This window comes from Zea mays, chromosome 5 (genome assembly GCF_902167145.1).
Source record: "Zea mays cultivar B73 chromosome 5, Zm-B73-REFERENCE-NAM-5.0, whole genome shotgun sequence".
NCBI classification, from domain to species: Eukaryota; Viridiplantae; Streptophyta; class Magnoliopsida; order Poales; family Poaceae; genus Zea; species Zea mays.
Window position 1 is genome coordinate 215,509,528 of NC_050100.1, and position 25,341 is coordinate 215,534,868.

General features: G+C 48.3%; 2 protein-coding genes across 23 annotated transcripts in view; one reads left to right on the plus strand and one right to left on the minus strand.

Moving 5' to 3' along the window:
* The window catches only part of LOC103627759 (uncharacterized), a 61,672-nt gene that overhangs the window by 26,866 nt on the left and 9,465 nt on the right, over positions 1-25,341 (plus strand). For 9 of the 22 annotated variants that reach the window (XM_035959285.1, XM_035959282.1, XM_035959281.1 and 6 more), the window contains exons 14-18: positions 12,931-13,759; positions 14,060-14,118; positions 14,292-14,756; positions 21,815-21,853; positions 21,938-25,290. In XM_035959285.1, coding sequence (XP_035815178.1) covers positions 12,931-13,759; positions 14,060-14,118; positions 14,292-14,756; positions 21,815-21,853; positions 21,938-22,120 — 1,575 coding nt within the window. In that variant the 3' untranslated portion in view covers positions 22,121-25,290. The remainder of the gene's footprint in view (positions 1-12,930; positions 13,760-14,059; positions 14,119-14,291; positions 14,757-21,814; positions 21,854-21,937; positions 25,291-25,341) is intronic. The other 13 variants (XM_035959288.1, XM_035959287.1, XM_035959293.1 and 10 more) reach the window with 7 other exon arrangements.
* Positions 15,069-21,098, minus strand: LOC118472107 (protein ALP1-like). Its single transcript, XM_035959302.1, has 2 exons — positions 18,790-21,098; positions 15,069-18,697 (listed from the first exon to the last, which is right to left on the minus strand). Exons 1-2 carry the CDS (start codon positions 19,294-19,296, stop codon positions 17,933-17,935), a joined length of 1,272 nt encoding a protein of 423 aa, XP_035815195.1. The 5' UTR covers positions 19,297-21,098; the 3' UTR covers positions 15,069-17,932.

Sequence of the window (25,341 nt, forward strand, 5' to 3'; positions counted from 1 at the left end):
TGAAGGCCAGGTTCTCCCACTCCTTGCGAAGTGCCTGCAGTGTGGTCTTGCGGGCACGGTCGCTGCCGATGCGGGTCGCAGCGATGGCGTCCCAGGCCTCCTTGGCAGTCCGCTTCTGGGAAAGCGAAAACTGCATCTCGGACGGGACTGCAGCAATGAGGGCATCCAGCGCCCGCCGATCCTCGTGGTAGTCGACGTCGCCGTACCGAACTGCTTCCCACATTTGGCGAACCTGGAGCCGTACCCTCATCACCGCGACCCACTCGACGTAGTTGGTCTTGGTGAGGGTAGGCCACCCACCACCGGGACCGATGTCCCTGACAATGGCCTGGGCCATGCGGCGACCATGGTACCGATCCGGGGAGGGAGAGTCGCGCCGCCTGTAGAGGCCGCGATCTCCGTCGACCCGGTCGCCGCCCCCGGGAGCACCGCCGGCGCGTCCTACGCCCGTCTGGGCTGTCGCCGCGTGCGCCCTCGCCCAGAGCGCCGTCAGCGCGTCGGCGCCTATCTGGGCTGCCACCACACGCGCCCCCATGGGGATGCGCGGCTGCCCACTGTGCCGCCTGCTCTCGCGCTGCTTCACTCGCCAGCCTGAGCTCTTCGTCGGTGTTGTCGTCGACAGAAGCAGAGCTGCCAGCTCTACTGCCGCGCAGAACCTCGAGCTCTGTTGCCGCCGCACGTGCAGCATCCGCCGCCTCCGCTGCTTCTACTTCCGCTCTCGTCGCTGCCAATTCCGCCGCCGCCAACCGTGCTGCCCTCGCCGCTGTCGCTGCAGCCGCTGCTGCTCGCTCGCGTTCTTGTGCCGTGGCGACCTCGGCCTCCTGCTGGCGCCGTGCACTCGAAGTGGCCGAGCGTAGGGACATGGTGGGCTAGTGAGGGGTCGCTGCGTGTGGAAGAGGCTGTCTCAGACAAAAGGCTGCTCGTCTGAGCAGGGGAGGAAGGAACAGTTGGAGCTCTTGCTGCCGACTGAGTGTGGGGAGAGGCGCGGGAAGGAGATGAGCACGAGATGTTTAGGCTGCAGGATAGTTTGGCTCCGATACCAATTGTAAGTAGAGGGACTCTAACTCTCATCAAGAGGATGACACTATGAGTTGGGGCAATTTTCTGTTTATTTCTTTAAACACTACACAATGCCATACCCTTAGAGGGGTTGGGGACACATATTTATAGCCGTAGGGGCTGCACTACCACACCTTCTCACACACACTACACAACAGGATTGTCCTCTAGATGCTAAAGAGACTAAAGAGGACAGTCAAAAGCGACTGTTGTCCTCTAGATGCTAAAGCGACTACAGAGGACAGCCAAAAAAACGACTGCTGTCTTCTAGATGCTAAAGAGACTACAGAGGACAGTCAAGCTGTCCTCTAGATGCTAAAGGGCTACAGAGGACAGTCAAAAGCAGGCTGTCCTCTAGATGCTCAAGACTTATTCCATCAGGCTCGATGCTTGCATGTGCCAGGAGCAGGGCCTCCTCCTCCGCCTCCGCCTGTGCGACGTTGGCCTGACCACGTCGTGGCTGCCGACAGTCCCTGGCCCAGTGGCCAAGCTTGCCGCAGTTGTGACAGCCGTCGTCTCGTGCCGGCTTCTTGTTGCCGACGGCGCCGCCTTGGGCACCTCCACGTGCACCACCCTCAGCATGTCCTCGCTAGGGGTGGATAACGAGCCAGCTTGGCTCGCTCGTCCGAGTTCGAGCTAGCTCGTTAAGCTAACGAGCCACAGAGTCAGCTCGGCTCGGCTCGTTTAGCTCGCGAGCCAAAGCAGAAAAAAATTAATATATACATAATATTTATTTTTATTTTATTCTAAACTAATTTAACAATAGAAAATAGTAATTATACTCATAGTTTCACAAACCACGTCAATGTAACACCAAATTAGCACATTCATCACTTATTAATTCACAATACACATGCATGTTCAACAGTTTAACCCATAATTATATTTGCATAGACCAAATTAACACATATACATAGTTCATTAATCATTAGTTTAATTCATAGGCCATAGACACCTCACATATATATAACATGTTCATCAATTATTCTGTAAATGATATGCATATAGTTTCGTTTTGTTGGAATATGGTAGCTCGTTTAGCTCGCGAGCTGGCTCGTTAACGAACCGAGCTAGGATGTCAGCTCAGCTCGTGAAAAAATTCAAACGAGCCGATCCGAGCCGAGCCGAGCTGACCATGAACCGAGCGAGCCAGCGAGCCACGAGCATTTCGTCCAGCCCTAGTCCTCGCGCCCTGGCCTGGGCGCCTCCACGCGCCTTGCGCTGCTTGCTGCGTTTGCGGCCTCGTGTCGAGGAGGACTCCCCCTTCTTGTCACCCTGGCAGGCCTCCCACTGCTCCCGAGTGAGATGTAGCTTCTCGCCGATAGTGATAGGCCCAGAGAGAGCCTGTGGTTCGTCGCTGTCGACCACCTTGAGACGACCTATCGCCTCTTCGATCATCATCGTGGAGAGGTCTAGCAGAGACTCGATCGAGCGAGCAATCTGCTTGTACTTCTCGGGGATGCAACGGAAGAGTTTCTCAACAGCTCTCTCCTCATCGTAGGTGTCGTCACCGAACTGCACCATCTTCTGCAACAGAGTGTTGAGGCAGAGAGCAAAGTCATCAACATCCTCACCTGGCTTGAAGGCCAGGTTATCCCACTCCTTGCGAAGTGTCTGCGGTGTGGTCTTGCGGGCACGGTCACTGCCGATGCGGGTCGCAGCGATGGCGTCCCAGGCCTCCTTGGCAGTCCGCTTCTGGGAAAACGAAAACTGCATCTCGGGCGGGACTGCAGCAATGAGGGCATCCAGCGCCCGCTGATCCTCGTGGTAGTCGACGTCGTCGTACCGAACTGCTTCCCACATATGGCGAACCTGGAGCCGTACCCTCATCACCGCGGCCCACTCGACGTAGTTGGTCTTGGTGAGGGTAGGCCACCCACCGCCAGGACCGATGTCCCTGACAATGGCCTGGGCCATGCGGCGACCATGGTACCGATCCGGGGAGGGAGAGCCGCGCCGCCTGTAGAGGCCGCGATCTCCGTCGACTCGGTCGCCGCCGCCGGGAGCACCGCCGGCGTGTCTACGCCCATCTAGGCTGCCACCGCGTGCGCCCTCGCCAGGAGCGCCGTCAGCGCGTCGGCGCCTATCTGGGCTGCCGCCACGCGCGCCCCCATGGGGATGCGCGGCTGCCCACTGTGCCGCCTGCTCTCGCGCTGCTTCCCTCGCCAGCCTGAGCTCTTCGTCGGTGTTGTCGTCGACAGAAGCAGAGCTGCCAGCTCTACTGCCGCACAGAACCTCGAGCTCTGCTGCCGCCGCACGTGCAGCATCCGTCGCCTCCGCTGCTTCTACTTCCGCTCTCGCCGCTGCCAGTTCCGCCGCCGCCAACCGTGCTGCCCTCGCCGCTGTCGCTGCCGCCGCTGCCGCCGCTGCTGCTTCTCGCTCGCGTTCTTGTGCCGCGGCGACCTCGGCCTCCTGCTGGCGCCGCGCACTCGAAGTGGCCGAGCGTAGGGACATGGTGGGCTAGTGAGGGGTCGCTGCGTGTGGAAGAGGCTGTCTCAGACGAAAGACTGCTCGTCTGAGCAGGGGAGGAAGGAACAGTTGGAGCTCTTGCTGCCGACTGAGTGTGGGGAGAGGCGCGGGAAGGAGATGAGCACGAGATGTTTAGGGTGCAGGATAGTTTGGCTCTGATACCAATTGTAAGTAGAGGGACTCTAACTCTCATCAAGAGGATGACACTATGAGTTGGGGCAATTTTCTGTTTATTTCTTCAAACACTACACAATGCCATACCCATCTAAGGGTTGGAGACCCATATTTATAGCCCTAGAGGCTGCACTACCACACCTTCTCACACACACTACACAACAGGATTGTCCTCTAGATGCTAAAGAGACTAAAGAGGACAGTCAAAAGCGACTGTTGTCCTCTAGATGCTAAAGCGACTATAGAGGACAGTCAAAAAGCGTCTGCTGTCCTCTAGATGCTAAAGAGACTACAGAGGACAATCAAGCTGTCCTCTAGATGCTAAAGGACTACAGAGGACAGTCAAAAGCGACTGCTGTCCTCTAGATGCTCAAGACTTATTCCATCAGTGACTCACTATCCCCTCTTCTTTTCATCATTGTTATGGATGTTCTCAATGGCCTAATTGTTAAAGCTGCTGATGGGGGACTGCTCCAACACCTTTCAACTCGTTCCATTCAGCGAATATCGCTTTATGCTGATGATGTGGTGATGTTCTTGAGGCCGGCTGCCAGTGATCTGCACATGGTAACCATGATTTTGGATCTGTTTGGGGACGCCTCGGGGTTAAAAACCAACATACAAAAAAGTAGTGTGGCTCCCATTCAATGCTCTCCGGTGGACATGGAAATGGTGACCCAGATTTTTCCTTGCAAAGTTGAAACACTTCTTCTCAAATATCTCGGGCTACCTCTCTCTATCAGGAAGTTAAACAAGGAGCAGCTGCAGCCACTAATTGATAGGCTTGCGGACCTCTTACCTAATTGGAAGGCCGACTTGATGACTCGGGCTGGGAGAGCTATCCAAGTGCAGTATGTGCTCATGGCAACAGTTATGTATCACGCCGTGGCTTTGGATTTACCTAAATGGGCTATCAAAGCCATTGACAAAATTAGACATGGCTTTCTTTGGAAAGGACGAAAAGATGTGCTCGGTGGTCACTGCTTAGTTGCTTGGGGCAAAGTGACACGTACAAAGGAGCTTGGTGGTCTTGGCATCTCTGATTTACAAAAACTGAATTGGGCCCTACGGGTAAGATGGTTGTGGTTGGAAAAAACAGACCCCTCGAAGTCTTGGGCTGATTTGCCTCTCCAGAGTTCCAGCATGCTGAAATCTATCCTCTCTACAACTATGATTACAGAGGTGGGTGATGGTCGTAACACCTTATTTTGGAGGGATAGATGGTTGATGGGACAGAGGATTGAGGACCTAGCCCCTCATATTTTCGCCCTCGTCCCGACTAGGATTGCCAATAGGAGAACGGTGGCAGAAGGACTAGTGGAGATGGCTTGGATCCGGGACCTGAGAGGCACCATCACTTGAGCTATCATCTCTGATCTTTTGACTTTTAGTGAAGTTATTGCAGAATTCTCCCTTAGTCATGGAGTGCCAGACAAGCATATCTGAAGATGCCTCGTCTGGCCAATACTCTTCAAAGTCGACTTATGATATGCTATTCCTAGGATCCACTTCTTTTGGAGCCTTTGAGCGTGTTTGGAAGTCTTGGGCACCTTCAAAGTGCAGTTTCTTCCTTTGGCTTGCCATGCACAATAGATGTTGGACCGCAGATCGTCTTGCTAAAAGAGGACTACCCCACCCCATTGCGTGTCCCCTTTGCGACCAAGAAGAGGAAACAATACAACATCTTCTCATCTCTTGCGTTTTTGCAAGACAGTTCTGGTACCTCTTGCTGCGCAGGTCCGGGTTGCCTAATCTTTCACCGGACAATGCTCTTTGCAGCTTAGAAGACTGGTGGAGCAGGGCTGTGGAGAAGGTTCCCCGAGATCTCCAATCAGGCTTCAATTCTCTAGTAATTCTTGGCGCTTGGAGCCTTTGGCGTCATTGCAACGACTGTGTGTTCAATGGGAGGTCGCCGAGCCTAGCAAGTGTTCTCACCCTCGCTGGTGATGAGCTTAGGATGTGGTGTCTTGCCGGAGCTAAAAGGTTGAACCTGCTTTCAGCTGTAGTGTTTGTGTTTGACCCCGGGTGATAATCTTGTGCCTTGTTCAGAGTGTTTGTGTGTGGTGGCTGTGCTGTGTCTTGTTGTGTCGTGTGGATTGAGTTGTGTGTGTTGTGTTGTGTTGTACCTTCTTCTATCTATTAATGGAAAGATACGCAGATTTCCTGCGTGTTCGATAAAAAAAAAGTAGGTGATACACTTTGAAATAATGTCGCCAGAATATCTTAGTTTGTTCTCAAAGGATTTTTTTTCTTTCCAGTTTACTTTCGATCACAAGTATAAGTTCACCTTGGTTTAGTCTAATTCAAACTTTTCTAACTTAGACCATTGGTATAAATTGATAACATTATTACGAATAAGAGAGACTGAATTGGATAATGTATTGAGGCCCAATGGTGACTATATGACGAGTACATGAGACACAAGACACAAGAGGGAAACCCTAGACTAGGAGACTACACTATATCCTTGAATATAATACCTTAAGACCCCTATCAAACGCAACGTAATCGAGGGTATTGGTGTAATCTCCTAGTCTAGGATGGACGAAGCACAACGAACCTGATGAGACAATGACGGGACGACTGGGAACACTGGCAAGCTAGGATGGGACCGTCCATAGGGTGGGCCGACACACTAACGGGTGTTGGACGAGCACACGGTCTATGTGTGTGGACGGGCCAGCCGTGTTGACGAGGATGCCACATGTACAACATAGAGATGGGTGCGGAAGTGCTGGCAACTGTATAGTGCACGACAGGCCACACAGATATGCGTGACGACTATTGAGGCCGCAGATGGGCAATGCCATGCTCGATATGGCCGCGACGACGTGGATGAGGACTTGCGACATTCGTGTATGGATGAAGGGCTCTGCCTTCGCTCAGAGAAGGCTCACAACAGATTCGTGCGCCTTTGCGGATGAAGATGGTGGACAGTGAATCCCATGATGTGCGCGTCGGCGACGTCAAGCCCAGAAGCAGATCTGCGTCTGGGCAGCCTGCAACAGGCACGCGAACGGTCGTGGTGTCGATTGGCTGATGGGCGTCGGATGACGTGAGGACGACACCGATAAAGTTGAAGGGCGGACTCCCCGTGACGATGGCGTTGAAGATCCATCCATGAAAAAACCCTAGAAGGCTGCCCCCAGAATGGAGATGTATTCTCCTGGGGGAAGTGCAGGGGTGGCTGGATCATAAAACATAGAGCTGTGATACATGTCACAAATAAGCGAAACTGAATTGGATAATTGTGTTGAGGCATAATGGCAATTGTATATAGAGTTCATCAGAGACACAAGAGAACCGTAGACTTGGAGATTACACTAAGGCCTTGTTTGGATCCTTGGAATTGAATTCCATTCTGTTAGGGTTTGGGTTAGTCCTTGTGTATTTACCTATATACCCCTCGATGTAATGGGCTTTGTCCAACTATTGGCTTATATATATGCACTCCCAACCCTGATTAGGGTTAGGGTTTCATCACTTCTAACTTGGTACCACAGCTAGGTTTTCAGATTTCTCTCTTCCTCCCTCCCACCTCCAGCCGCTGCCAGCCTCTCCCTGCCCCTGGCCACGACCACCTCCACCCCTCTAGGCCACTGCCCCTCCTCTCCATCTCCTCAGCAGCCACCGTGTCCTTCGCAGGTCCGGCCGGCTCCAGCATCCGTGCCTCCCTCGGCCACGTCGCGTGCGGGCTCGCGACCACACCTCCGCAGATGGCCGCCGCCGCCGGGACTCTCCTGCGCGCGGGCTCGCGGCCGTGCCTCCACTGTCGGCCACCGTTGTCGAGACTCGCCTCCTCCCGCACCGCGTCCCCAGTCGCCGGCCGGCCGTCGTTCGCATCCTCTGCGCTTCCTCTTTGTTCAGGGAGACCCGCCGCCGCCGAGATCCCGCTGCCGGCACCACTCAACACCAGCCGCGACCCTCCCCAGTGACCACCCAGCCTACGCGCCTCCGCCAGAGGGCCGTCGCACGCCCTCATTTCCTAGCAGACGCGTGCCCTCCCTCCCTAGCCGACGGCTCCCTGACCTCCGTCGGCTTGGCCCCCTGCTCTCGCCGAGATCCAGCCGTCTAGCTCGACGATCGTCGTTCCTATTAGGCATCGCGCGCCATCTTCTTCACGCCGCCCCGCAGACCCACCTCCTCTGCTCGGCACGAACCCCACCGCCTCGGACGTCGTCGCCGCTGCAGTTCGCGCCAGTGCACTTTAGTAGGCCGACATCTTCCCCGGCTCTGCGCAGGTGCCTCCTCCGCTGCTGCACTGCCCGTGTGCGGCTCGCCCGCTGGCTCCATCACAGTGCCGCGCCGACCTCCCCTTCCGACCATCGCCGCAATCCATGGTCGTGGCCTCGCCCGTGCTGGCCTACTTCCCCTCGGCGGCCCCCTTGTCGGAGGCCTCCGCTTTTAGCACTGTTGCTGCCCTCTCCGACGACGCTCTGATTGCGGCTGTGGCCACCTTCTCCACCTACGTCCCCACTGCCGGTGCCCCGCCCATGGCCCACTCCCTCACCGAAGCGCCGCCTACGCCGATCACCGGTGGCCCTACGCATCCCATGGCTCCTGACGTCCTCGACCCTGCCTTTGCCCTGACCGCCGGCGCCACCACCTTCCTAGCTCTGCTAAGTTCCGTTGGGAACGCTATGCGAATCCTCCTACACGACGACCAGCTTGTCCGGGGCATTTTCGTGGCCTTCGATTGGACATGAACCCTATTCTCCGTGATTGCGTCGAGCTCCACCCTCAGGCGGGCCACCACATGCCTGGACCGCTTGCCTTCCCCCGTGTTGTGATTGCCTCCCTGGTGATCGAGACCCCGTTGTCTCCCTCCCCACCTAGTGGCTATGTCGGAGCACCTCCCCTGACTCTCTCTTCGCACCACGTGCCTTCACCACCTCTCCCTCTCCAACCGATTCGGTGGTCGACTCCGGAGCCTCCTTCCACACCACTCCTACCACCAGCTCGTTATCCCACTACCTTCCCCCACACCCCTCACATCCTTCCTCTATCGTGGTGGGGAACAGTTTCACCCTTCCGGTCACCTTAGTAGGTGCATCGGTTCTCTCGGGACCCTTCTACCTTAACAACGTTCTTGTAGCTCCCCATTACTCATCCTCTTCTCTCGGTTCGTCGCTTCACAAGTGACAACCACCGTTCTATAGAGTTCGATCCCTAGGGGCTCACCATACGCCACCTTCCCACTCGTGCTGTGCTCGCTCGCTATGACAGCTCCGACCCCCTCTACTCTATTCACTTGCCATCCACTTCCCCCACCAGTGTATCCTCCCCTCATGCCCTCGCTACTACCACCACCTCCACTGTTTGGCATCGTCGTCTCGGGCACCCTGGACCTGACGTGATGTCCTAGCTCTCCAACCGCTTAGATATCTCATGTAGTCGGGGCTCCTTTGAGCACCTCTGTCATGCTTGTCAGCTCGGCCGTCACTCTCGCCTTCCTTTTTCCACCTCCACGTCTGGAGCTGCTCAGGTCTTTGATCTTGTTCATTGTGATATTTGGACTTCTCCTGTCCTTAGCCTCTTTGGCTACAAATACTACCTGGTCATTCTGGACGACTTCTCTCATTTTCTATGGACTTTCCCTCTTCGGCTGAAGTCTGACATGTTCGCCACCCTCAACCCACTTCTTCGCCTGGGTCTCCACCCAGTTCCGTCGCCCTGTCCGTGCCCTCTAATGTGATAATGGCCGCGAGTTCGACAACAACGCCTCTCGTTCTTTCTTCCTCACCCATGGTGTCCAGTTGCGTCTCTCATGCCCCTACACCTCTCCCCAGAACGACCGGGCCGAACGCATCATTTGGACCACAACCAACATGACCCGCTGCCTTCTCTTTTAGGCGTCTCTCTCTGCCAGCTACTAGGCAGAGGCCTAAACACCGCCACACATCTCCTCATCCGCCTCCCCTCGAAGGCGGTGAGCCATCCCACTCCCCACTTCGCTCTGTATGGCACAACCCCCTCCTACGACCACCTTCGAGTGTTCGGCTGTGCCTGCTATCCCAACACTTCCGCCACCGCTCCTCATAAGCTATCTCCTCGCTCCACTCGCTCTTCCTCGGTTACTCCCTTGATCACAAGGGGTATCGTTGTCTTGACCACGTCTCCCATCGCAGTTATTTCTCGTCACGTTGTTTTCGACGAAGATGTGTTTCCCCTTGCTGGCTTCTCCCCACCCACCAATCTCGACTCTCTCCTTGAGTTCGATCCGGTTCCTCCACCCTAGCCGCCCTGCCTTCCGCCGTTGCTCGCGCCACACGCAGTTCCGACCTTAGTAACCGGGAACTGGAAACTTGGCCACGTTCCTTGTTCCGGGAACATTCGTTCCATTCCGGGAACGTGGGAACAATCTTGTTCCAGTAGTGTTAAATCCTAGTTTTTGTAGTGTACTGCGTACTGCGTACCATGTTCCCGTTCCTCGATCCCATCGATCCGGGAACCTGGTTACTAACATTCCGACGTCTCCGCTCGTGCCTCTACTCGCGCCACGCGCAGCCTCGACGCATTCGCTCGCGCCATGCGTGGCCCCGTCGACTCTGCCTGCGCCCCGCGCGGCCCCGTCGCCCGCGCCACGCGCGGCCCTGTCAACCACGCCTGTGCCGCATGTAGCTCCGTCGACCCCTCCCATGCCATGCACGGTCCAATTGACGAGCTTGGTCAGCTTCGCCGGCCCCGCCCTCGGCTACCACTGTCACGAGGGGACCACTCTTTCGGCTCTTGCTGAGCTGACCCCATTGATGAGCGTGGCTTGCTTCGCCGACCCCGCCCTCGTCTACCACCGCCGCGAGCGGGCCACTCCCGACGCCCCGCTGGCCCGCATCGAGCCTCCTGTGTACCACCCGGTTGCCATCCACCGTGACCCCGGGCACGTCCACTCGATGGCGACTCGTCGCGCAGCCGGCGTTCTCCACCCCGTTGACCGGCTGATCCTGGTGGCTGACACGGCTGCCACTCCTCCGGATGCCTCCCCGGTCCCCTCCGTTCGCGCCGCCCTCGCCGACCCCCAACGACGTTGCGCTATGGAGTACGTGGCCCTGCTGGCCAACCACACTTGGGACCAGGTGCCTCGTTTACCAGGCACCAACGTGGTCACCGGCAAGTGGCTCTTTCGCCACAAGCTGACCTCGGGCGGCTCCCTCGACCGTTGCAAGGCTCGTTGGGTCCTTCGGGGCTTCACCTAGCGCCCCGGAGTGGACTACGACGAGATCTTCAGCCTCGTCGTCAAGTTCGCCACCGTTCGAGTCGTCCTCGCCCTCTCTCGGGATTGGGCGATCCATCAGCTCGACATCAAGATTGCCTTCCTCCACGGCACTCTGACGGAGTGTCTACTGTAGCCAGCCCACCGACTTCGTCGACGCCGCTCGTTCGGATCTGGTTTGCTGGTTGAACCGCTCCCTGTATGGCCTCAAGCAGGCGCCGCGTGCCTGTTACAGTCGCTCCGTCTCTTACTTGGCCTCCATCGGCTTCGTCGAGGCCAAGTCGAACACATCCCTGTTCATCTACCGGCGCGACGACGACACCATCTACCTCCTGCTCTATGTCGACGACATTGTGCTCACGACATCCGCCGACCTCCTACAACACATGATCGTCGCCCTTCAGTAGGAGTTCGCGATGAAGGATCTGGGGCCCCTTCACTTCAGCCATGGCATCACATCGGAGCGCCGGACTCAGGGTCTCTTCCTCCACTAGCGCCAGTACGCCATTGACATCCTGGAGCGGGCTGGCATGTCTGACTACAAGCCCTGCTCCACACCTGTCGACACTCAAGCGAAGCTCTCTGAGGACGACGGGCCCTCGGTCGTCGACGCGACGTCCTACCGGAGCCTGACCGGCGCCCTCCAGTACAACAGGTGTGCCTGCATATGCACACCCCGCGTGAGTCCCATCTCACCGCTCTGAAGCGGATCCTGTGCCACCTCCACAGCTCCCTCGACTACGGCCTTCTACTCCGACCCTCCCGACATCGGAGTTTGTGGTCTACATCGACGCTGACTGGGTTGTATGTCCCAACACGCGCTGGTCCACTTCCGGTTATGTCGTGTTCTTGGGCGCTAACCTCGTCTCCTGGCCGCCAAGTGGCAGCCCGTCGTCTCCTGCTCCAGTGCGGAGGTCGAGTACCGCGCTGTGGCCAACAACGTGGCCGAGGCCTCCTGGCTAGTGCCAGCTTCTTCAGGAGCTCCACAGCCCCCTTCAACGTGCCACCCTTGTCTACTGCGACAACGTCAGGGCAGTCTACGTCTCCACCAATCCCATGCATCATCAGCGCACGAAGCATGTGGAGATCGACCTGGACTTCATTCGCGAGCGTGTCGCCGCCGATGACGTTCGGGTTCTGAGCATCTCGACCACGCTGCAGTTCGCTGATATCTTCACCAAGGGGCTGCCGTCGAGGGTTTTCGTCGAGTTTCGATCCAGTCTCAACATGTGTACAAGATAGAGTTCAAACTGCGTGGGGTGTTAAATACTGTTTGGGTTTTGGGTCAGTCGTTGTGTATTTACCTGTATACCCCTCTATGTAATGGGCTTGGTCCAACTCTTGGCTTATATATATGCACTCCCAACCCTGATTAGGGTTAGAGTTTCGTCACTTCTAACTCATTCTAGTAATAGTAATTTAGGCACATATCAATTAAGCTAATGTGGTTTTATGCAAAACATATTTGTATACTATTATTAGCAAGATGTCGGAGATATTTATGTGCTATATTTTTACTATAGAGGGTGAGCCGAAGAGCGTCATATAAATTGCAGAGTAGAAAATAGAAACATATTTTATTGATATATAAAATCATTTCCCATCCTCCACCCTATGAATTTGAGATAGGCTTATATCTGAACTTTAGAAAGTGGTGAAATGTCAAAATCCAAACCAATTAGGTTACTTTATTAAGTAAATTTCATTTCCTCCAAAATGAATGGATCCAAACGCCCCGTAATATCCTTGACTATAATGCCTTAACAAGCATAATATTGGCATTATTAAATTCATAATGAAAACTATTTATATGCTATGTAACTCTTTTCATATGAGATAATACTGTTTTACAGATATTGCTGGTCAGTCAGAAAGTTTGATTTAGGCCAAACCTAGTTGGACTTATAGTTGATTTAGGCCGTGATACTTGAAGTGATGTCATGAGGGATATGGAACATTTGACTTTTTACTTATGTGTGACTTGTGACTTAAAAGCCCCTGTTTTTGCCATTTTGCAGGTTACTGGGAGTGGTGGGAAGCCGTACACCCTTTCTTCACAATTCTTAACCAATGCTTGTTGTTCACCTTTTCCATTTGGTTCAGGGAAAAAGGCTTCTATATTTTCTAATTGGCTTATAGCTCAGCAAAAGAATACTACAGACAGTGGAGTTTATTTGTATCCAGATATACAATGTGGAGAAATTGTTCATCTATTCTCTCTGGTTTTGTCAGGAAACCTTCTCATTTCACCTTTCTTGCCTAGTGAAGGAGTTGGTGAGGCTGATGAGCCTAACAGCTCTGGTCCTTTGGTCGTAGATACCAGCGGTTTGGCTGACAACAGTCATAAGCGCAAGGCTGATACAGTGAAACTGAAAAGCAGCAAGGCTAAGAAACCGAAGCCTTTGCCAAAGATAGAAAGTGACTTTTGCTACCGCCGGGAGAAAGGATTTCCTGCTATCCAAATAGGTCTAAATCTTCATAGAATTCAAACAAGCAATTTCTTGCAAGAGTTTCATGGTAAAGAATCCTCTATTTTTACTTCAAGCTGGGCAATGAGCAAAAAGAATGTTGATTTGCATGCAGAAAGGCACATCATGCCATTGTTTTCAAATTGCTTAAGTTCATATAGGCATTTATTGTCTGAATCTCAGTTGGAGAACTCATACAGTGGATGGCCTTGGGATGCCATGACAAATTATGCGGAAGAGTTATCACCAGTATCTGAGCACCAAAATGAATTGTTCACATTGTCTCCTGAACTGTTCAGGAATGCATTTCTTGTTATTCATCAAGCTGGTGGGCAAGGAGTTACCTTGAGAGAACTTTCGCAGGCACTGCATCCGTTAGGTAAGGTACTTAGGGGGTGTTTGAATGCACTAGAGTTAATAGTTAGTTGGCTAAAAAAATGCTAGTGAAATTAGCTAGCTAACAAATAACTAACTAACTATTAACTAATTTACTAAAAATAGCTAATAATTAGACTATTAGCTAGGGTGTTTGAATGTCTCCAGCTAAGTTTAGCCACTAACTATTAGCTCTAGTGCATTCAAACACTCGCTTAATATGCTTATGACCAATGTTTTCCATAGTTTTTTTTTACTTAATAACAGCCAGCATTACAATTTTTGTTCTTACAAATCTGTGCAGCCATGCAGCTGGTCTTAATAATTGTTGACACTCTCAAAAGATTTCAGCTGGCTGTTAAGGTAATTCTGTAGCATCCAGAGTATACTAGTGCTGTAGGTGTGGATTAAATGTTACTGTTGTTTTTTTGTTACTTATTTATTATAAGCTGTGCTGCTTTCTTGTTGAATTTTTATTTGGTTTGCTTGCCCTTCTCTATTAGCTAATGGGTGGGATTCATTCAATTGCTCCATAGGTCAATGCATATGATGGCGTTCAGATTGTGGACTCATTACATTCGTCAAAGTATCATATAGCTACACTTGCAGAATGTGATAGTTGCTGCTGTACAGATCCTCCAACTTCTCAATTTGTTGATAATGAAAACACAAAAAATCTACTGAAAGAGAAGCATACCAAGCCTATTAATTTTCCTGGTCCAATAAAAATGCTTGGTGATGGGCACACAGTGACAGTAATTAATGTTCAAAGCAAGTTGAGCCCACCTTACATGCACAGCAAAGATCCTGGGGATGCGGAAAGGTTATCTACTCCAGGAGAGAACAATAAGGAGAGTAGTTTCTATCATAATTGTGAAAGGCATTGTTATCAGCCTATATTACCATGGATAAATGGTGATGGTAGTACTAATAGCACTCTCTATGAAGGTTTAAGTCGCCGAGTTATTGGTTATGTCATGCACTATCCAGGACTATCGGAGGTATATTTGCTTTTATTGTTTGTGCCTGCTCTTTCTAAATAGAAAACTAATATTATGCTTGTTCGTTGAGTGCAATACCACAATAAGTTCTCTTTCATTTTACGGCATCGCCACACTATCCCTTAGGAAAAATAAATTTATTTTTGAGAAAGAATTCAGGTATGTAAAGTCTAGCTTAGACAGCAGGAAAGTTGTATACTATTCTAGGAGTATATATGTAGTGTTCACATCTAATTGCATTCAATTCCAGCTGTTAAAGATTTAGGATCTCAAAATCAAGTTCCAGACATGTTACTTCCTCATTCTGAATTATTCAAAGTTTACTTCTGTGATGTTAGAATGTTTGGAATACTGAAGATTCACTTTAGTTATGACAATATGATTGGAGTACATTACTCATATAGTTATATCTCGGAAACCAATTAGAGAACTAATATACTAGGTCAGAGATGGAGTACCCATGTATAGGGAGCCCCATTTTTTTCTACTATAGTACTTGTTATTTGGTACTTTCGGTTTGCAAATGCTTCGAATCTTTTACCACTTTATTTGTTCAGAATACTTGGCACCTGCAGCACAAACCACCCTTTACTTTGCCCATGGCTAGTTATTTAGGATGCGTTTGGTTGCGGGACAAATGAGGACGGAATAGAATGATCCCTGGGTTGGGCGATGAAATGATTTCTGGTATTGTTTGGTCGGAGGGATGAGATGGTCCTTGTTTTTTGTTTGGTTAGAGGTATAACCGGGGATGAATTGGTCTTGTCCTTTGTTTGGTTTGAGAGATAACTGTTACACTTGTCCTTCACAAAAAATGGAATTCAATCAAAATGCTTGCAGTCATTGCCCCCATCTCATGATATGTTACAACTAATATTAAGTCCACAAAACACACATATTATTAATTCCACACAATACATAATAATGTGTTCTAGCATTACACATAATACCAAGTTTAAGGTGTTAGAATACCCGTTTAGGGTTTGGGGTTGTTCCCTATGTAATTACTGTCTCGCCCCTCGACCGGAGGCCCGTCGTCCTCAGAGAGCTTCGCAGTCCCCTTCAGCGCGCCACCCTCGTCTACTGCGACAACGTCAGCGCGGTCTACCTCTCCACCAATCCCGTGCAGCATCAGCGCACGAAGCACGTGGAGATTGACCTGCACTTCGTCCGCGAGCGTGTCGCTGCTGGTGACGTTCGGGTTCTCAGCGTCCCCACCACGCTGCAATTCGCTGACATCTTCACCAAGGGGTTACCATCGAGTGCATTTTTAGACTTTCGCTCCAGTCTCAACATCTGTACAGGATAGAGTTGTGACTGCGGGGGGGGGGGGGGGGGTGTTAGAATACCCGTTTAGGGTTTGGGGTTGTTCCCTATGTAATTACTGTCTCGCCCCTCTGTAATGGGCCCGGCCCAGTACTCAAGTCTATTAATACACCACCCAACCCCTGTTAGGGTTAGGGTTTCCATTATTCCAATATAAGGTTTCCACAAAATCTGCACGTACTTAGACCACATTTCATTGTTTGATGTGGTTCAAGCAAAAGAACTGCCCAAGCCTATCTACTAATTGCCCTCACACTCCTGGGTACACATAATATCAAGTTCAAGGCTTCTACAAAATCCATACGTACATAGATCACAATTCATTGTTCGATGTAGTTCAAGCAAAAGAACCCTCCAAGCCTACCTACCAATTGCCCTCACACTCCTGGGAACTTTTCACTGATGAAATTGCGAGCCTAGATTAACTTGTGGTCGAATGGCAACTTGTTGAAGGCTCTAGCAATGTGAGGGTGCGCCACCAGATAATTGAAATACAGAGATATGTGGTTCTGCTCAAAACCTGCAAAGTTTTGCAAATTGTCAAAAAATATGTTACAATAGTTTTCAGGTTTTAGGTTACAATAGTTTTTATTGGACAAATAGATCAATAGAAAATAGGTTACAAAATCTGAAGTTAAGAACAAAGCACACACACCTGGAAGGTTTATCAAACTGTCAAAAAGATCATCTGGCACATCAGTGCCCCCCTGTGGCAACCTTCTCAATAGCATTGGATAAGGTATCCCCGACACTTTTGAATGCAGCAATCAACCCCTCCTCTTCACTATCACGTTTTTTTGCCTTCTTCCTGGTCTTGCTTGTAGAAGATGTTGTGGCATTATCATCACAACTGGACATCCTTTTAGTGAAAGCATGTGCCATCACCTCTTCATTTTGAACTTCATCATCTTCACCTAAAGCTGCACTAGAATCCTTTGCAAACTTACCTGTGGCCATGGTGTTTCCAAATATTGTTTGCATCTCAGCAAAGTGTTCAAGAGGCTTGTTTAAACAATCAGCATCATTCTTGTGATCCTACATTTGGATTATTATAAATCTGCATTATGTGTACATAAGTCTGAAAGTTGAGATATGTGTAATAGGAAGATGAGAGAGTTGCCAAGAAGCAGTAACAAAGGAACAACCTATCTTCATCCCATATTGCAGATCATACACATATTGCAGGTAGAACATATTGCAGATTGAACACATATAGCAGATTATACACATATTGCAGATTGAACACATATTGCAGGTAGAAGAAATAATACCTTAACATAGCCATTATAGTGCTCTTCATCCAAAGTAATAGTAAAACTATCTTCATCCCAGCCTGTACCACTCACTTTTCTTATCCTATTTATCTTGGCAAACCTTCTGGACCAAGTTTTCAGATGATTTTTGATCTGCTCGCCATTGAGGGCAGTTTGGAACTTTTCATTGATAGCTTTTGCACAACTGTTGTAGTGAACTTTCTTAAAACCAGACGATGTCCTTTCGCCACTTGACACCACATTGGTAAGGTAGGACAACATGAAAGAGGACATTGCTGATGTCCAGGTAGCATGCCCATTAGTGAAGCCTTGTCCTTCAGCTTCCATTTCTTCCCTACAAGTTTCAGGATCATACCAATCAGCAAACAATACTTCCTTACAATAACATAGCAACATTAAAATTAGCAAACAATACTTCCTTACAATGACATAGCAACATTAAAATCAGCAAACAATATGCCCTTACAATAACATAGCATCCTTACAAATAGTTCTTACAAATAAAAGATAGTAGCCAATACATCCTTGCAATAACATAGCATCCTTACAAATGGTTCTTACAAATATTACAAGATACTAGTTTCCGTTGTAGTTCTGATGGTCTGTCCACATCTGGTCTGCAATTCCTTGCCTCAAAGCAACCATAGCAGCATGCTCACTTGCTTGGCCAACTAAAGATGTAGCATGACTGTTACTAGGCCAATTAGAATCTTGTATAATAAACTCATCACTCCCATCTTGTATGACCCAATTATGAATGATACAACAAGCAACAACAATATCAACTTGTGTTGGAAAAGGGAAGAAAGGAGATGCATCATCTAAAATCTTGAATCTTCTCTTCAATGACCCGAATGCACGCTCAACTGTGACGCGAAGAGATGAGTGCCTTAGATTAAACAACTCTTTCTCGTTCTGTACGGGATTATTGCCCCATTCGTTTAAATGGTATCTCACGCCACGGAAAGGAGGCAAGAATCCTGGTTTTGCTCCATATCCCGCATCAACTAGGTAGAATTTACCTAAAATACAATGATAATATAATATATATATATATATTATGGTCATAATTCCATAAACATTGTCATTTACAAGCAAATAAGTGAAACTATTACCTTGTGGAACGCGAAGGCCATCCACACGTTCTAAAGCATCTCGTAATACATTAGCATCATGAGCTGTTCCCTCCCAACCAGCCAACACATAAGTGAAGCGTAGATCAAAATCTACAGCCGCCATTACATTTTGAGTCGCATAGGACTTCCTACCACGAAAGGCATGCTCCATATCTCTAGGAACAGTGGCTCTTACATGTGTACCATCAATAGCTCCAATACAATCCTAGTTTAAGGGCAATACAAGCATGAAACATTAGGGGCCATATGTGCAACATGAATATATACCTAAAAACAAAAGAGTGATAAGTTTCACACCTTAAAATACGGATCCCATCTGTAGTTCCCTGCTATTTTGGTTGGAGTGTCCAATGAAGGTGGCCTAATTAGTTCCCCACGTAGCTCACCAATTGCACGAAGAACTTTATTGAAACATCGACTAACTGTTTCCCCAGATCTACCAAAATTCGTGCCAATCAACCTATTTCTAAGGTTATGCCCAACTGTATTTAGAAACATGGCCACTTGTTGTTCAACACACATATGGATAGTGTCCTGAAGTAAACCACGCTCTCTAAAATGTTTAGTTAGGTGAAAGAAACAAGCCCTTTTCATTCTAATCATGTTTATACATGTGTCATCCCTCCAAATCTTTGTGTTGAGATATTCAATTCTAGTTCTATCCCTTTCATGCATTGGTGCATAGGTAATCCCAGTCCTCCTTGCATTTCGTTTTCTTTTTCTAGAATGAATAATCATAGCCATCATTGACAGTAATATATGTGCAGCAGCAACACAAACTATAACCTTGGTCTTCTTATCCATCTACATGTAAGCATCAAATCCAAAAAAACATATGGCATGTCATGATGAATCTGGAATCATATCAATATTTGGGGAAATAATCTCAAGCAAACAACAATCATGTAGAATTGATATATAGGTGTACAATCAAGTGTTCATGCAAACTGTCCATAATAACAAAATATAAGTGTTAACTGCATGTATGCATCGGACTTGTACCTAAAACACATTCAACATTTTTTCCCTGCTGAACATTTATCAAAATATAAGTTTTTTATAATTTAATTTATCTACTCCTATATATTTCATACTTTTGTTATACATTTTTATCCTTTTCCTATTTTTAGTTTTATAGACATTATAGTACGCATGAATCTACGATTTCATTTCTTAGATATGGAATATCGCTCTTCTTAATTGAGCTTATTTTTCCATGTGAAGATCGGACATTATTCTCTGAACCTATAACATGGCAAATCAATCCACTACAGACTACAGTACTACTGATGTTGTGGCGAATCAATCCTACTACCTACAGACTACAGTACTACTTGTGATATCAGTCCACCAAAAATCAATCAGACTAGCACCAAAAATCAATTAGACTACAGTACTACAAGTTCTAGAACTCTAGGTGCAGCGTGGATGGACATGGCACCCAGGATCTGGAACTCCAGGTGCAGCGTGGATGTTCAGGCGAGGGACACGAGGCGACGTGAGCAGAGGGAGCAGAAGAAGCAGCGTCGGATGCGAAGCAGAGCTGCGGCGTGCTCTCCACGTCGGCTGCTACCACCACACCGCCGCAGTACGAGCATAACTCGGGTGCCTGGTACGTCGCCACCACGCCCAGGGATGGAGGAGGAAGAGGAGATCAGAGGGGAAGAGGAGAGTAGAGGGGAAAGGGGACTCACCGCTCGAGGGGCCTTGTCCCGCTCTGCACCTGGAGTTCGCCGCTCGCCGGCCAGCGGGGTGAAGGAGCCGGATCTGAGGATGAGAAGGGCTCGTGAGGGGCTTTGTCCCAGGGAGGACGCAATTGTCCGTCCGATTCAGAGGGATGAATAGGGACAATATTCTAGTGATAGTATTTTTGTGGGGATGGTCCCGTCTCAGCCTTGACTCACAACCAAACACTCTAGTGTGTGGGATGGTCCTGTTCCATCCCGTCCTGACCCGCAACCAAACACATCCTTAGTTCTGTTCGCTTATCTCTTCACACAAATATCCCCTCTACTTAGAGAAAAGGTGATTTTTTTGGACATGGACTTGGTTTAAAAAAAACTCGAGGGGGGGGGGGCGCCCTCCCGGTATAATGCCTGTGGCCGGCACTCAAGGCGCACACAACCCACTGATGACTAAGAAGAGACCGAAACATGGTCTTTAGAGAAAAGGTGATTTTTGGACATGGTTTAAAAAACTCGGCCGGGAGGGAAAGACGGCCCTCCCGGTATAATGCTTGTGGCTGGCACGCAAGACGCACACAACCCACTGATGGCTAAGAAGAGACCGAAACATGGTCCTTAGAGAAAAGGTGATTTTTTGGGACATAGACATGGTTTAAAAAAACTCGACCAGGAGGGAAAGACCGCCCTCCCGGTATAATGCCTGTGGCTAGCACTCAAGGCGCACACAACCCATCGGAGGGTTGCGTGCAGGACATAACCCGGCCGAGAAAATCCTCGTAGCTTGGCCCCCATCACTAGCAGGTCGTCACCGCTCACTCTGCAACGGCCCAACCGGAGGGTGGCGCGCAGGACATAACCCGGGAGTAGGCGGGGCACCGCGAGGGAATATTTTTAACCAAGCCAGAAATTCGCCCCTGAGGGGGATCAAACCTAGGAGGCTTGGACCTGGAGGTGCTACTCGGAAACATTTAACCACTTGGCTAAAAACCCTTTCGCACATGGACATGGTTTAAAAACACCACAACTTTGACCATTGATTTCTGTTGGAAACTCAATGTTTACATACGTCCAACTAAAATCATGACATCTTAATACATATGAAGGTGTCACAAGTTAAACTTGAACTGGTATATTACATGCTCTTGAAAGAGTCACTTCTGCGATTGGAGTGTTAAATAGAAGACAAGAATTAGTTGTCAAGAACATTTTTGGCTGCACCTGATAAAAATAATGGTTGCCTAGGTAACATTTGTCAAAGTTGACAAATATCTGTGAATGGCGATTGTAGACATAAGGTATACATGCTCATACATGTATGCTCCATATTTTAGTTTTTTATATGTTGACCTCAGTAGATACAAACATATTTGCTGTTTGATGTTTTTGAAATTATTTAGCTCGTCTTCAAAATGTTGTCTCCAATCTTATTAAAAATTCTAGTGATACATTTAAAATGTGTACTATGGCTCATTTGTCTTGATCAGGCAATCCTCTCTGTGTTGTGGCTGGAAAATGGCTTATTCTCAGATATTAAGTTTCTACTCCTATTTTAGTTGATTTTTTTTCATTAGTTAACTTTTTTCTAAAAAAAAGGAAACCATGTTCTAATCGCATGCTTTACTCTTGTTGTGTTATAGGAAGATGTTATCCGTAGGATGGATGTATTGAATCCTCAGGTATCTGGCCCATTTTCTGTATGGATCCTGAGAGATTGAATCCGTAGGTTACTGCTCAATTAGTGATGCATTATCTTTTGACAGACTTGCAGGACCCTGCTAGAAAAGCTAACGCTCGATGGGAACCTTCATGTTCGGGTTTTTGAAGAACCTGTGCCAATGGCTCCGACCACACTGCAGGGTATGTTCAAGCAACACTCTAGTAAAGAGCCATCAAAATGTGTAAAGCGCTACTTCGCAAACCCAATGAGCACATTACAACTGTAACTGCAAGAAGATTTTAACTTTGTTCTAGATCCAGACTTGTGAGGGCATCAAGATTTGGAATGTTTAAATGTTACCGTCCCCAGAACTGGTAAGGCCATCTCGTGGTAAGACCATCTCCGCCGTGTAAATAGTCGTGCAAAGTACTATTTTGCACCTGTTTGCAGAGTAAAATTTAAAATAGAGAGTAAGATAGGGAGTGGAATAGAGAGTCTGCTGGTCTGCTGGAGAGCTAAGGCCCTTAACTGAACCATCATCACTTGTCTGTTTCTGAGCCGTGCTTGCTCTAAGGCCGTGCTGATTGTCGTGCTTAGGAGCAGGCATATTATGGTTGTGCAAAACATTGTTTTGCACTGTATAATTATTATTTACAAAGTGGTGTTTGAAATAGGGAATGTGATATGAGGTGTGATAGGGAGGCTGGAGATAGACTAAGACTCATTTTCAGGCCGCCGTTGTCTCTGGGTTCTGTCGTCGTAGGTTCATGCATGAAAGATGTACCTTAGGTTATGTCCAACAGCTTACGAATCAGTTCGCACATGCGCATTTTGTGCGACCACATCCCATTATGTATACTTCCAGCAAATTGTCGCGTAAAATGTGTGGTCGTTCGTGTGGCCACACGTTCTCTTCTCTGCAGGAGAGGGTGCACACTCTCATGCTCGAGACACTATAAATGGGCGTTTTTTGTTGCGCAAATGAGCGCCATGGCGCATGCGCTTTCGCATTCGGCCACCACTGGACATAACCTTAGTCTCCAGTAATTTACTCATCTTTCATTTTAAATCTCACTCTATAAATAGTGCAGTTCATAAAATAATATTTTTACATGGTCATATGCATAATATGGTGACCATAGCCTTACTAGAGGTAGTATCCGTAGTTGTTTACTCAAAAGGAGCATGATGAAAGCATCTACACCTTAATTTGATTTTGATAGTTAAAGATAACATAATTATTATGACTAAGGGTGTTTTATAGAAACACTATTATAATGTCTGCGCATTGCGATGTACATCAATCACATTTGATGCTATAGTGCAATAGTTATACGACATTCGAGGGAGCTGTGTCAAGTTAGTGTGATGGATGCTCCCCATAAAAAAATTAAAATTAAATTAGATCCTATCATAAAAAATAAAATTAAAATTAAAGTGGACATATTTCCCACATACTGTATATTAATTTGTAGATACCACACTTCATATTATCCAAAAGGCCTCAAAAGTCTGAGAAAGATATGCGTTAAAAAGAAAATCTAACCTTTTTTTAAGAGCAGGCTCGGTTCCTCATCATTCTTCAGCTAGCGAGGTGGTATTATTCTAGTGTTACACTGTATGTATGTGTCTTCGTGTCGAGTTAGGGTTGGGTGTTTTCTCATGGCCTGTTATAGGTAATGGTCTGATGGTTAGGCCATCTCTAGCAGACCGTGTAAATAGCCGGACAAAGTACTATTTTGCACTGCATATTATATTGTTTGTAGAATTGAGACCTAAGAGCATTTCCAACAATGTGACCTATAAAATTGCCCTATAATTTAAAAATGAGTATATTTTGTAGAATTTAGGGCACGGACAAAATACCTCGCTCCAACAGTAAAACCTTAAATCTAGATTATAGGACAGCCCACTACGGTGTTTTTGAGGCACTTCAGACAATGCCCTATAATTTTTTGACCAAATTTTATAAAACGAGGTACTATTGGAATATTTTTCACTGTGTAAAGCTTCATATTTCAATTTAAGACACTAATTTGAGGTATTGTTTGAGATGCTCTACGGCAAGACATGCCGAGATAGGCCAATCATGAAAGGCTTGAGCATTGAAGGAGAGCAAGCAGAGGGTGAATGCAAGTGCGAACTTGGCCTCAACCTCCTCATGAAGAGGCAAGCATTTGGACACTTCACAATAGCATGGCGAGCGCACATGGCACGACACAACATACGTAGAGGCAGGGCCTAGCAGGTTCATGAAACCGTTCGATTGATCCGGCTAATTGGCCAGTAAATCAGTAATCGGTGGCGGCTCGTAAGGCCGTATCACCGATTTACCCATTTAAATTTAGAATATTTTGTAAATTTTGAAAAATTTGATGCCAGTTTTTTATAAATACTATAAAGTATTTTAAGACTTTTCACATAAACCAAATTTGAAAACACTTAAAAGATTTAAAAATAAAAATCAAACAAGTTTCAAAAATAAAAAGGGAGATAAACCAGACGATTTTGCTAACTAGCCTCCCCTGTTAGCCAATTAATCGGGCCCAAATAGAGATAAACCGAGGGTGGCCTCTAGTAGCAAGGTGTCGGGTATCATAATTAGTGTACTTGGATTGTGTCCCTAAGCATACCTAACACCTGAGTATTAAGAAATCAAACAAAAAAACGCACTCCTTGAGGCCACTAAGGGTTGAATCACGATTCGCCCGGACCCCCGCTCAACGGTCGCTCAAAACTACGTCTTGCCCGAGCCCATCCTCGTGTGAAGGTTGTGCCCGTGTGAAATCCTTGACTCGGCCGAGGGCCCCACTTTACAGAAATCAATTTCTGTCTCACCTAAGCTCATCTCGAACGAAGGACAGCCTCGAGCCCGGTATCGACCAAAGTTCTCGGGGACCATGAAGACATGCGCATTAAATGCGATGATACAAATATCTGCTCCATGTGACACCACAGTCAACAGAGGATGATGGGACAGCGGTCCCATCTACTTTCACCGACTAAGATGACGCACGCCCACGAAAATCGGACGCTGCTCCCCCACTCTGGTCGCTGTTCCCAAGCAACTCTGAATGGGACGTGCAAATGTCTAAAGCACAGCCTCACCCTCGGGAGAGAACTCCACCTAGCCTGAAGATGGCTTCCGACTCGGGAGGAAACTCCGCCTCGCCCGAGTTTGGTCTCGGTCAACTGCCCTGGCAGTAGGGCATACCACCAACTCCACGTGAATCGCGCAGAAGACCACTCCGATATGCCAAGGACTTGAATATGACTTCACAGCAAAGAATTGAGATTACAAAGCCTGAACTACTTGGGAGCAATGAAGAGGCCAATGTAGATGCTTTCCGAGTAGATGGAGCTTTTGATGTTAACTCCAAGAATGATATATCTATTCATGATTATCTTCCAGCAATGAAAGCCATATGTGATAAACTTGAAGAAGCAAGTGGAAAGGTCGACTGCTCTCACATTTTCCCTATTAAAGCTATGCTGGTATTTGCACCA

What these genes read in the sequence shown, in the direction of transcription:
- LOC118472107 (XM_035959302.1), bottom strand. Translation starts at nt 19,296, where the DNA reads ATGGATAAGAAGACCAAGGTTATAGTTTGTGTTGCTGCTGCACATATA. An exon ending in GATGGGATCCGTATTTTAAG is followed by an intron (nt 18,698 to 18,789) that starts GTGTGAAACTTA and finishes CCCTTAAACTAG; the next exon opens with GATTGTATTGGAGCTATTGA.